The sequence below is a fragment of the Diabrotica virgifera genome, chromosome 8 (genome assembly GCF_917563875.1).
Source record: "Diabrotica virgifera virgifera chromosome 8, PGI_DIABVI_V3a".
Lineage (NCBI taxonomy): Eukaryota > Metazoa > Arthropoda > Insecta > Coleoptera > Chrysomelidae > Diabrotica > Diabrotica virgifera.
The window spans coordinates 22,094,687-22,109,090 of NC_065450.1; the positions used below are offsets into that span (position 1 = coordinate 22,094,687).

The window sequence follows — 14,404 nt, forward strand, 5'->3', positions numbered from 1 at the left end:
AAATGGCAGGAGATCGGAAGGCGTGGAAGAAATGGGTAACAGGTAGATAGGTGATAGCAAAGTCTGACGCTCTTATTGGGCATAAGGACAACGAGAAGAATAAGTATTATAATTATCGTCTTCTGAAAAAAACAATGGCCCGATTTTCATTGAAAAGTCCCGGATTTCAGCTATTTTTTCAGCCTTGTCCCGAATTCGACTGAATTGGAGTTGGTCACACTATGTATACTATAAAAAACTTCAAAATGCAAAAATTCAACAAAATAACAGCAAAAAATTCAACAAACTGACAGCCACAAAAGTAAACAAACCAAAACGTCAGAAATTGTACTTAAAATATGTGAAAACATCCCCAATCGTTTTTTTTTGTACTTATCTCTTTTCAATGTACTGAGTCTAAATCGTTCATAAAAATAACATGTAGTCCAGAAAGCCACTGCGCATCCGCTAGGAAAAATATTCCGATTCGGATTTATTGCACAATCTTACTCAAAAAGGACCCCTTTTAACAAATTTGCATATTGCCAGGCAAAAAATTTGGGTAGAAATTTTTTAAACGTTTTTTTTTGTATTTTTTTCCTAAAAGTATTCTTTTTGCATGGAACAAAGTTTTTTTGGGTTTTTTGGATCATTCCAAACAGAAAAGGTCTTTAGTGACTTTTCTCTAAAGTTGATAGTTTTTGACATATATATAAGCGATTAAAAATTGAAAAATTGCGAAATTGGCCATTTTTAACCCTCAAAAACTATGTGAAAAACTTAAAATTTGAATGTTGCCAAGGTAGATAGATATTCTTTAAACATCGATTGATGAAATCCAGAAGAGTTTTTTGCAATACAATATTCAAGACTCCTTTGTTTTTTATTTGCTAATGAAGCGTGCGCGACACTATTTTCTACCGTTGCATGTGTATACAGTATGGTGCAAATGAAACGAATAAATTTCTTTAAGGCGACTTTAAGGAAAAGTCCCGAAACAGGTCGATTTTTATTTTTATGTTATGATATTGTGGTATATATGGTATACTAGTGACGTCATCCATCTGGGCGTGATGACGTAATCGATTATTTTTTAAATGAGAATAGGGGTCGTGTGATAGCTCATTTGAAAGGTTCTTCAATTCTCTATTCAGTAATATAAACATGTACATAATTATTTATACACGGTGTCCAAAAAAAATTGTTTATTAAATTATTTGAAAAAAAAGGATGTAATTTATTTAATTCAAAATACATTTTACTGTTACCCGAAAACTGAAAAATGTTTATTTCACAAATAAACATTGCTTTTCGATTACATTCAATGTTCAAGCCAGCTCCCGCCAGCCACCTGCCTCTTGGAAGTTTGAACATTTAATCTAAGCGAAAAGCAAAGTTTATTTGTGAAATAAACTTTGTTTCCTGATTTGTAAACAAGAGGAAACAGTAAAATGTATTTTGAATTAAATAAGTTACATGCATTCTTCTTTTTTTGTCAAATAATTTAATTTAATAAAAAATTTTTGGATACCCTGTATAAATAATTATGTAAATGTTTATATTACTGAATAGAGAATTGAAGAACCTTTCAAATGAGCTAGCACACGACCCCTATTCTCATTTAAAAAAAATCATCGATTACGTCATCACGCCCAGATGGATGACATCACTAGTATACCATAAATGCCACAATAGCATAACTTAAAAATAATAATCGACCTGTTTCGGGATTTTTCCTTAAAATCACCGGTTTACGAAATAACGAATTTATTCCTTTCGTTTGCACCATACTGTATACACATGCAACGGTGGAAAATACTGTCGCGCACGCTTGATTAGCAATTAAAAAACAAAGGAGTTTTGAATGCTGTATTGCAAAACACTCTTCGGGATTTAAAGAATATCTACCTACCTTGGCAACGTTCAAATTTTCAGTTTTTCACATAGTTTTTGATGGTTAAAAATGGTCGATTTCGCAATTTTTAATCGCTTATATGTCAAAAACTAGCAACTTTAGAGAAATCACTAAAGACCTTTTCTGTTTGGAATGATCCAAAAAATCTAAAAAAAACTTTGTTCCATGCAAAAAACATAATTTTGGGAAAAAACAAAAAAAAAACGTTTAAAAAATTTTTGACCCACTTTTGGTCCTAGCAACATGCAAATTTGTTAAAAGGGGTCCTTTTTGAGTAAGATTGTGCAAAAAATCCGAATCGGAATATTTTTCCTAGCGAATGCGCAGTGGCTTTCTGGACTAATGTGTTTTTACTTAATAACAGGTGGTAGCTGGTTTGTCATTAGTTTCACGCGTGAAAGAGAAGGATGCTAGATAAAAAGTAAACCCTATTCCACGAGCATACGCCTGTTTTGGATTACTTCGACAACTAATATTTTACTGTGCAAAATAAGAAGAACGAAAGTAAATTGCAAATTACATTGTTGTTTATTGGAATAATTATTAGAGCCATTTACTTTCGTACTTCGTATGTTGCACAGTAAAATATTCGTTGTCGAAGTAATCCAAAACAGGCGTATGTTCGTGGAATGGCCCATATGTGTTTTATCTCGCCAGGTATTAATGACAAACGGGTAAAGACTCGTGGACTCAAGTGTACTGTAGATTAGTATTATCAGGAACTACAACGTTTTTGCAAAACCCAGCGGCAGGTCAGTTTTTGATTAAGAGGACATATTTTCCGTTATTTTCGATTATGTAGTTTACTTTCACCCATAAACCAGGATAAGCATCTCCCCGACCTTTTTTATGACAATGGGGGTCAAACATAAGATATCGTTTGAAAGAACTTTTTTGAGTTATTAGAAAAAAAAATTTAATTAACATTTTTAGCTGGTTACTTATTTCTTAGTTGACCAAATGGTGAAACTGATGACTTCCAGCGTCCATACGATGATAAAGGTTTATTCGAAACGTTCTTCCAAGTTCGGAATGATTCGTAGGCAATCGTTAACGAAAATGTTCTAAAGATGCGGGTGGTGTTCTATAGATTTTCCATTTTAAGTGTATCCACAAAAAAAATCCAAAAGAGGCAAATCTGGTAACGGATGAGGCCATTCGATGCTGCGTCTCCTCACGATCCAATCCCGTAGAAAATTTTCATTATATTGTTGATAAAGGCCGAAAGTCCTTTAGAGTAACCAAAAAGATTCTTTTGAATGAGATATTTGAAGTTAAAAATCACACTAAACGTTCTCTTTTCTTTTCACCCCTGTAATTTATTGAAATAAACATTCTGGAAGTTTTCAGGGTTGATAAAGATCTAAAGGTCTAAAGATTACATTATTACCGAGGGCCGAAAGTCCTTTAGAATAACCAAAAAGTTTCTTTTGAATGAGATATTTGAAATTAAAAATCACACTAAATGTTCTCTTTTTTCACCCCTGTAACTTATTGAAATAAACATTGTGGAACTTTTCAGGGACTTTCGGCCCTCGGTAACAATCAATCTTTCATTCTGCTTTTAAATGTTTCAAAAATACTTAGTTTTCTGAGGATTCGAAAAAAATGAATGCATTTAAAACACATTGGCGCGAAATTTGCGCCTACGCCCTTAAAAACAATATCCATCTTATATTGTGTACGTTTTAAAATTATTATTTTTACACCTTTCAAAGACTAGATCGTTCTGGTAGCAATTAGGCAACCTAGTTAGGTACACGAAACATCTTCTTTAATTCAGTTAAATATAAATTGATTATTTTGTGGTAAATATACAAAAAAGTTAAAAAAAAAAAGTAAGAAATAGTGTAGTACTTAAGCAGATACACTTTCCCGTTGTTGTGGATCTGTTGTTTTGATAACATGTGTAATTTTCGTATTGTTTCAGATCGCAGGTTTGGGAAAAAGTCCTCTTGCAGGTCTAGCTGCATTAGGATTGGGCGGATTGGCCCCTGGTGGAGCAGGAGGATTGAATCCAGCAGGTATTACTCTTAAATATTAACTTCACTACAGGCGCGGATACAGAGGGGGTCAACGGGTCCATGGACCCCTATTGCATTTATTCTCTTATTTTTTACAGTTTTACAATTAACCCGACTTCAGCAAAGGAACATTACTGCTATAAATTATCAACTTGTGTAACTATTTTTTGCAGAATGCTTTATTTGAATTATTAATTTATGCGTTTGTAGCAACTGAAAATATGGAACGGCATGACTCAGTAGGAAAGATCATTCATTAAGAGATAGCTATTAAAGTGGGACTCCTCCATCTCCCATATTATCAATACGTTTCTAAGAGTATGCTTGAGAATGACAATTACAAAACTGCCATTACAGACCAAGCAGTGTCAAATAATGGAACATATTTCATATTAGTTAATAAATTCACGAGACAAACAACACTAATTGATGTGGCGATATCTAACAAAAATAATCTGCGTGTCAAATATAACGAAAACATCGCCAACTACGTAGATTTGGAACTACCAGACAGTACCTATTATTCTCTCTACTACTGGAATCAGTCCGAAGAACATTCTAGAAACCATAAAGTAGTTAGGTATGAATGAAAATCTCTAAAGATAGACCATATTTAAAGCTGTACCACTTTTTAAACAATGCACGAAAATTTTTGGAAGATACTCCAGCATCCCAAGTCACCTAGGGCTCGATAGCACGGAAAGAGCGTCACTAAAGCTCAATCCTTCTGATACCGTAATTATCTGGGATGAGTGAATTTTCCCCTTAGAGGAAGTAAGTGCCATGTGGTTAAATCTGAAATAATGGAGTTATAAAATGGTCAAAAACGAATATAGAAAGTCTTCAGCATAAAATAAGAACACTTCTCGCAAAGGCACAAAAATATCATTCACTCAGTGCAGTAGAGAGAATAACATTACCGCGGCTCTACCATCTACTTTAAATAGAGCAATTGGCGCAGTAGATGAAACAGCGCTGCTTAAACTGATGGAACAAGCAATGAGCATAAACCACCTTTCTGAGCCAGAAAAAGTGCTAACCTGATCAGCCAAAAATATGTCGGCAGAACTATTGGTTGACTTCAGGATATATGCCGAAACAGAGGGTTACCTACTGGCCATTCAAGATCAGGTTATTCCAACTAAAAATTACCGGAAATATGTAGTCAAAGACGCTCAAGTCCAAAATGACAAATGCCGATATGAATGCCAAGCAAAAAAGAAACAACATCTTACAGCGGGCTCCCAGCTGTTAATCAATACCGATTATAAAGAACGACATGACTCAGTAGGAAATATTATGCACCAGGAATTAGCCAATAAACTGGGACTTCTCCAAACCGACCATCTTCCTTGTTATGAATACGTCGCTGACAGAATGTTTGAAAACGACAACTAAAAGCTATACTGGAACCGCACTGTGCTAGAGCTTTAGAGGGAACGTGAGCCCTATGGCTAAATCTGGATAACGATATTAATATTTTCGGTAAATCTGCCCCCCCCCCCTCCCTATTATGAATTTCTAGATCCGCGCCTGCTTCACTCTGATCAGGTTGTCCTGAAAAATTGACCTACTTTTTTGTTAAATTGAACAATTCTTAAAGAGGATGGTCATTCATAAAAAAAAAGGTTTTCTATGCCGCTGAGAAAGAATGCGACGTGCTGGGTGAAATCTGGCAACACTGCCTTACACACCAACTCTCCATGTCTCTTACCCCACCACTTTTGCCTCGCTGCATTGCTCAGTGTCGGCCTAGCAGCCTTCGAAGATGGAGGTCCCGGTCGCTGTTACCGCCAATGTGAAATTCATGCTGTGATACGTTTTTTCTATGTGATACAAAATGTATTTCATCTATTAGCATTCATCGTCAGTGAACCGAAGTTTATGGGTAAAAGTGCATATCAGTTCAACATGTATGCCAATGGTGTAGGTAGAGTGTAGAGAATTCAGTGAAAGCCGAACGGAAATTCACGATGAATCTGAAGGCCTTCCTTGTGAACATGTTAAATATACAAGGTGATTCTTCTTCTTGATGTGTCTATCCGTGACGACTGTTGGCGATCATCATGGCAATCTTCACTTTATCTGCAGCAACAGGTTCTGAGGTTCTTTAACCAGAATGTTCTTCTTCCTGAATTCCGCTTTCCAAATATTTTTCCTTGCAGGATGGCTTGTAGGAGGGCATATCTGGATTCATTTCGCCTAATGTGTCCAAAGTATTCCAACTTTCGAGATTTGATGGTGGTTAGTACTTCTCGGTTCTTCCCCATTCTTCTAAGAACTTCCTCATTTGTGACCCGATCAGTCCATGGGATTTTAAGAATTCTCCGATATAGCCACATCTCAAATGCTTCCAATTTTCGGCACATATCCTCATTCAACGTCCATGATTTAACACCATAAAAAAGGATAGAGAAGACGTAACATCTCAGCATTCTTACTTTTATACCAAGAGAAAGGTTGTGGCTCTTGAAAAACGCCCCCATACGGTTGAAGATTGATCTAGCTTTTCCGATGCGCGCTCTTATTTCTTGGTTGTTGGTCCATTCTTCATTTATTATGGTGCCGAGGTAGTTGTAGTGCCTCACTCTTTCTACAGCGGTTTGGTTGATATAGAATTGACCTTCTGTTATCTTTTTCTTGCTTTGTTTTTTTTTACGTTTATATTGAGTCCATATTGTTGACTGTAATACGTGATTTTGTCCATGAGGACTTGTAGGTCTTCTAGGTTGTCCGCAAATACTATGGTGTCATCTGCATACCTGATATTATTTAGCCGGTACCCGTTTAGTAGAATACCTTTTTCAATTTCGTGCAAAGCTTCGATAAATATTCTTTCAGAGTAAAGATTAAAAATTAGGGGGGACAAAATGCAGCCTTGCCTCACTCCACGCATGATTTTGACATATTCGGTGAGTTCACCGTCAACTCTGAGGTTTGCAGTCTGATTCCAGTAAAGGTTTCTAATTATTTTAAGATCTTGGTTGTTAATTCCTGCTTCTTTTGGTATTTGCATCATCTTGGAGTGTTGTACTCGATCAAACGCCTTCTCGTAATCAACCAGACATGCGTATACGTCGCAATTTACGTCTTTGCATCTCTGGAATAAGACTTGTATTGAAAACAAAGCTTCTCTCGTACCAACAGCATTTATGAACCCGAACTGGTTGGGCGAAATTTGACTTTCACATAGCTTGTAAATTCTCGTATGGATTACCTTTAGGAACAATTTTAGGAGATGACTCATCAGACATATCGTACGGTATTCTTCGCACTTTTTGGCTCCTGGTTTTTTGGAAGTGCAATAAACTCGAGACTTCAGCCATTCTGTTGGTATTTGTCCAGAGTTGTATATGTTGTTGAATATCTTTGTGATTATTGCTATTGATTCGTTGTCCATCAGTTTGAGTAGTTCTGCTTGTATATTATCGGGACCTGCTGCTTTTCCATCCGTTAGCTGTGTTATGGCAGAATAAACTTCCTGCTGTAATATTCTTGGTCCATCATTTACCTCTTCTTCTAGCTCAAACGTGTTGTCTCTTTGGTATTCAAATAGTTTTTTTAGATATTCTTTCCACGTTCTAATTTTACTCTGTTTATCTAAGATGATGTTTCCGTCAGAATCAGTTAGATTTCCTCTCTGTCTCCGTCTTAATCCACCTGTGAGTTCTTTAACTTTCCTATGTACATTGTGACTATCGTACTTTGATTGTAGAATCTCAATTTCTTGGCATCTCTCCATTGCTTCTTTTTCTTTCGTTTCTCTAATTTTCCTTCATATTGATATGTTGATTGTTTGGTATGTGTCGGGGTCATTTTTGGCATTTCTTCTTTCGTCCATTAGTTTCAGGATCTCATCTGTCATCCATGATTTCTTCTTGGTTAATTTATCTGCCTTTAAGTGTCTATCCTTTACATTTTGAACTATTTCGGTCATCTGTTTGATCATTTGTTCTTCGTTCGATGCGTCTCTAATTGCAGTCACTTGCTCGTTTAACGTGGCTTGGACCTTCATTTTCGTGTCAGGGTATGATTGTGATTTCTTTTTCTGCACTATTTTGAGTTTGACGCGAAATACTCCCACCAGTGGAACGTGGTCCATCTCTTCGGAATCTTTCGTTTACTAAAATGTAATCTACACTCACCTCCCGATTAACCGGGATAAAGTAGGGTTAAGGCTTCCCGGATACGTAAAATCGCGGTTAATCCGCAAAATACTATAAATTTAACAGGAAAGGGTATTAAAATGCAAAACACTATTAAATGGTGTAATTAACGTATTTATATTGCATTAAAACATACCTGAATGTTGTATTTGACAAGAATCACATAAATAACACACATACATATTGTAACACAATAAAACACGTTACTGTAAATACCAAGAATATGAACAATAACAGTACATACTTTCAAATATGTAAAAAGAATATTTACAAGGTACAAACTAGCGTGAATTACTTTCTTTGAAAACAATCCGTAACAGTTTTCTGTTTTTGAACAGAGAAACATCTCTTTTTGATTCTACTTCTCATGTTTCGTAACACAATTTTGTCTGCGATTGGAGCATCTTCTTGACTCTCAACGTACTCAAGCAGCTGTTCCACACTCGCCAATGCAGCACTGTGCGACACAGTTGTTTGTTGTTGATCGCGTGACCCCCCCCCCTCCTCATCACTTTCACTCTCGTCCTCCCCAACTCCACCTGTTATCTTGTTTACAATCTGCTCAAATCTGCAATCTGCTATGATCTGTCAGCTGCTCATACCCTTGATCTTCCGCATCACAATCCAACCACTGCAGTATATTTTCTCCGTCCACTTCCTCTCCTCCTGGCACATTTTTTATAGCTTCAGTGATATTTTTAACAACAAAATCAGTCTCATCAAATCCTAGAAAGTCATCGTCTTCACAAATGTCGGGCATGATTTTTTTCCAAGATCGTACGATAGTAAGCGGTTTGGTTTTTTCCCAAACAGATCGTACTTCGTAGATGGCATCTAAGATTGTGAAGTCCTTCCAAAAACTCTTGAGATCGTTCCCTTCTTCTATTCTTTTCTGAAGGATAGCTGAGCGATAGTTACGTTTCAGAGAAGAAATAACGCCTTGGTCCATTGGTTGTATCATTGCCGTAACATTGGGAGGCATATATTTCACGAAGATTTTTCCATCAGGTGAACTTAAAGTTGTTGCACTAAGATGGGAAGGTGCGTTGTCCAAGAGAAGTACAGCTTTCTGAGAAATACCATTAGCTTTCAAGTGTTTTTTTACCTCCGGTACAAATTTGGAGTCAAAGCAAGATTTAAATATTTCGCAATTCATCCAAGCAGCCTTCTGATGAAAATAGTCTACCGATAAATTTTTGGCCTCAGTGCCCTTAAAAGATCTAGGTTTCTTTGCTTTTCCGATCACAAGTAAGGGCAATTTATGTTTCCCAGTTGCGTTAGCGCAGGTCATAATTGTTATGCGCTCTTTCGAAGCTTTGTATCCCGGTGTATTACGCTCCTTTTTAAATGCTAGAGTCCGGGTGGGTAGACATTTCCAGTACAACCCCGATTCATCGGCGTTGTAAATTTGTTCATGCAATCGTTCATGCCTCGTCCTCCACAAATTTTTGAAATTCCGCTTTAAACTGATTAACAGCGTCAATGTCACCACTTAAAATTTCTCCTTTTGTAGAAACATCCCGGATTCCGTGTCTCTGTTTGAATGGCGTGAACCAACCAGATGATGCGTCGAAGTCCCCTTCTATGCCGAGAGCTTCAAAAAAAAACTTTGCTTTCGTCATGCAAATCGGTTCTGACACCGGAGTTCCCTGTGCGCGTTGCTGCGAAAACAACTCCAACATGCACTGATCAAGTTCGTCAAACTTTGATTTTTTCATGGTTTTCCGATTGGCCATTCCAAAATTCGTGTCCGAGGATCATGCAAAAGTTACGAGTTTATCTTTATTTTTTAAAATATCACGCACTGTGCTATCGCCAACATTGTACTGGTTACACATCTGTTTAACCGTGGATCCACGTTCAATATTTTGAACAATGTCCAACTTTTGTTGGATCGTCAAAACAACACGTTTACGCTTAGTAGCGGTAGCCATCGTACGCACACTCTGTGTCACACTCCACTGCTGTACTGATTGTGGGTAGGGCGGGGCGCGCGGGTGAGAGTGTGTCGACGTATCGGGAGGGGTCTATGACCTTGAGAGGGCCCGGCTGCCGGCTGGAGATGAGTGACTCGCCTACTGAGCTTCACAGGACCGTCTCCAGCTGCATTTAATTTTACGTATTTTTTCTGAAACGCGTCCCGGTTAAGCCGCATCACGGTTATTCCGATTACGGTTAATCGGGAGTTGAGTGTATTTGATTTCTAATAATTCTCCCGGGTTTGTCTTGAGGTGATTCAGTGAAACGGTACCATTTGACAACGCTGCTGACGATAAAATAGAGGAGCCGCAAGCTTGCGAGCTAAACTTTGTGAATCTAGAGAGTGGGAAGTTTAGTTATCATGGAGACGTGCTCTTGTGAACAACGCGCATTTGCTGTGAAAGTTTTGTGCATGTACAACGAGCATTTCGTTTACACTACCATTTGCCGCCGCCATTGAAGTTCCGTCTAGCATCGCTATTAAGACTTGGTTAGGAACTTTGAAAGTAGTGGTTCAATATCACAGAAAAGAGTGGCAGTGTCAGAGCTGCTCGCACACCACAGAATATTGAAGCGGTGCCAAATTCATTACATGCAAGTCGTCGTAGGGATCTTCGAAGATTCGCGTGTAATGAATTTGGCATCGCTTCAATATTCTGTGGTGTGCGAGCAGTTCTGACACTGCCAGCTCTTTTTTGTGATGTTGAACCACTACTTTCAAAGTTCCTAACCCAAGTCTTGTAACTTGGTCTTGTGAACGAAGCGGTAAATGGTAGTGTAAACGAAATGCTCGTTGTACACGCACAAAACTTTCACCATTTTTGTAATAAGCTTTCACAGCAAATGCGCGTTGTTCACAAGATCACGCCTTCATGATAACTAAACTTCCCACTCTCTAGATTTACAACGTTTACGTCGCAAGCCCACGGCTCCTCTATTTTATCGTCAGCAGCGTTGTCAAATCGTACCGTTTCACTGAATCACCCTTTATATGCACTTTTACCCGTAAACTTCGATTAACTAACAATGAATGTCTTATAGGTGAAATCCATTTTGCATTTAAAAAACGTATCACAGCATGAATTTCACATTAGCGGTAACAGCGACCGGGATCTCCATCTTCGAAGGCTGAGGTGAAGCGATAATGAGCAATGCAGCGAGGCGAAAGTGATGGGGTAAGAGAGAGGGAGAGTTCATGTGTAAGGCAGTGTTGCCAAATTTCTCCTAGTACGTTGCACTCTTTCTCAGCGGCACATGGAACCTTTTTTAACGAATGACCTTCGTACAATAAACGTTTCACAAAATATTTCCACTTTCTTTCGTATTGTTAATTAAAAATGTATTTCAAGCTCTGGCTGCTTTGGCAGGATCGCAGTTAAGAACCGCAAATTCCAGAAACCAACAGAACTCAAACCAACAGACACACGAAATGACCGTTCCAAATGAATTGATCGGTTGCATTATCGGTAAAGGAGGCACCAAAATTGCAGAAATAAGACAGATTTCCGGAGCTATGATCCGCATTTCAAATTGCGACGACAGAGAAACTGGAACTTCGGATCGTACGATTACAATCACTGGAAATCCTGACGCAGTAGCCTTGGCGCAGTATCTCATCAATATGAGGTATGTAACATTTTTTATATTTCAGTTTTTTCTACTTTTTCTGCGATTCTCTGTACTCTCTAGTGGAGTAAATGATAGATATAGAATTGCCGTCGATCGAGGACAACAGAGAGTCATTTGATGTGTTCTTGGCATTTCATTTTAAATGCTCTTGATCCGTACTCTATCCTATGTAACCGCAGTGATCAATGATCTCCTCTTATTTCCCAATAACACATCAATTGATCCAATGAGATCCTTTCTAACTCTTTTGACTTCTTAAAAATTTACATATGGAGATATATTTTTTTATTAAAAGATGAGCATTTTGTATTAAATCCATTTTGTCTCAATTGTTTTTGGAAAGTAGCATGTAATTGTTGTATAGCGTAAAATAAATTGTAGCATTTCTACTTTGGAATGTCTTCTGATTTGAAAGCATTAACGTCAGAGATAGTCATATACAGGGTGTCCCAGACTAATTTAGCCACGCTATATCTCTTAAAGAATAGAGATTTTCAAATGGGACAAAAAGTGATATATTCTACTTGTAATACACTTTAATATGGTGTAAAAACATCATCCCCTAAATATTCATCCCTTAGTTACAACCCCTAACTTTAATTTTTTTAATAGCACCCTATATATTTTTTTATAGTTTTGGATGTGGTCTTTTATCGTCTATTCAACACATTTTTTGAAAATAAAATCGGTTCGTAAATAACCAAGAAACTATCAGTTTATTTTTATTAATTGTGTATCCCAGACTAATTTATCCAGGCTATATTTCTCAAACGAATAGAGATTTTCGAATGGAACAAAAACTCATCTATTCCATTTGTAATACACTTTCATATGGCGTAGAAAAAATTCATCCCCTAAATATTCATCCCTTACTTACAGGGTGCTATTTAAAAAAAAGTTAGGGTTGTAATTAAGACAGGGATGACTTCGTCAGACAGGGATGTATACTATCGCCACAATTATTCAATATATATGGAGAGCATATTATGAGAAGAGCACTTGAAGGATGGGAAAAAGGCATCTCAATAAATGGTCATAAAATAAACAACCTACGTTTCGCAGATGGCACAGCCCTTCTTGCAAATAGTCTTGCAGAGCTGATTGATCTTATACGACTGGTTGAAAACGAAAGTCAAATATTTGGTCTGCAATTAAACATATCAAAGACAAAGATCATGATCGTGGATAGACTACATAACAATCATCCACATATAACCACAATTGATTGGTGTGAGGTTGTGAACTCATACTTATATCTGGGATCATTAATCACAAACACAGGGTCACTGCAGGAGGAAATAAAACGTAGATGTGATCTAGCAAAAGTCGCCAGAGCAAAAATGACCACAATATGGAAGGACTGTCAAATTTCAAGAGCGTTAAAGATGAGGTTGATCAACTGCTTAATATTCCCAATACTAACTTACGGATGTGAATCTTGGACCCTGAGAAACTCGGAAAGAAAAAAGATAGACGCCACTGAAATGTTCTGTTGGAGACGAATGCTACGAATTCCTTGGACCGACCATAGAACAAATAATTCGATTTTAAGAGAGCTAAAAGTTAGCCAACGGCTCTCCAGTAAAGTCCATCTCCAACAATTAAAATACTTTGGACATGTTATGAGAGCCAACACAGAAAACATGGAAAGACTCATTATACAAGGAAAGGTGGAAGGCCGAAGATCACTAGGAAGATCCCCAACAAGATATATCGATCAGATTACAGGAATATGCAAAAGACCTATGCATGAGTTAAAAGAAATGACCAGAGACAGAGATCTTTGGAGACGGACAATACATGACATCACGTCGACTACTACACTCCCTCCGGGGGGTCAGGATTGAAGAGAGAGAGAACTAAGGGATGAATATTTAGGGGATAATTTTTGTCTACGCCATATTAAAGTGTATTATAAATGTAATAGATCAGTTTTTGTCCCATTAGAAAATCTCTATTCGTTTAATAAATATAGCCTGGATAAATTAGTCTGGGACACATAATTAACAAAACTAAACTGCTATTTTCTTGGTTATTTACGAACCGATTTTATTTAAAAAAAATGTGTTGAATAGACGATAGAAGACCACATCCAAAACTATAAAAAAATATACAGGGTGCTATTAAAAAAATTAAAGTTAGGGGTTGTAACTAAGGGATGATATTTAGGAAATGATTTTTTTCTACGTCATGTTAAAGTATATGACAAGTAGACTAGACCGCTTTTTATCCCATTCGAAAATCTTTTTTCGTTTAAGAGATATAGCGTGGCTAAATTAGTCTGGGACACCCTGTATACACCCTCTGAGGATCTCTAATGAGAGTGGTACGTAAGGGCGTTTATGACGCTCTCTGAATGAACTGAGATATAAGACGTCTCTTGATTTCGTTTTAAAGCGAATTTTTTTATAAACGTTACTTAAATTGTATTTGTTTGCAATTGGCAGTATTTATGGCAGATTAAGATAAGTTTAAAAAGATCGGGGGGTATAAGTCACGTTTATTTGTTTACGAATCATGGAATGGTTGCTTTATGCATCTACGATGACCTCTATATAACATGTAAGGACGTCAGAAAGGGAGTCTGCATATACACGTTCAATCTATTAGAGCACGCTGCTTTCTCTCTTTCAAATTGGGTATGTATGAAATTAAATAGAATCAGTGACTAATATACAGTTATATGATAACGTGAATAAAGTTTACACAAA

General features: G+C 37.1%; 1 protein-coding gene across 4 annotated transcripts in view; it reads left to right on the plus strand.

The window, feature by feature from the left end:
* The window catches only part of LOC114333317 (poly(rC)-binding protein 3), a 754,646-nt gene that overhangs the window by 655,889 nt on the left and 84,353 nt on the right, over positions 1-14,404 (plus strand). For all 4 annotated transcript variants that reach the window (XM_050658847.1, XM_050658849.1, XM_050658846.1 and 1 more), the window contains 2 exons: positions 3,825-3,918; positions 11,414-11,690. In XM_050658847.1, the coding sequence (XP_050514804.1) occupies positions 3,825-3,918; positions 11,414-11,690 (371 nt within the window). The remainder of the gene's footprint in view (positions 1-3,824; positions 3,919-11,413; positions 11,691-14,404) is intronic.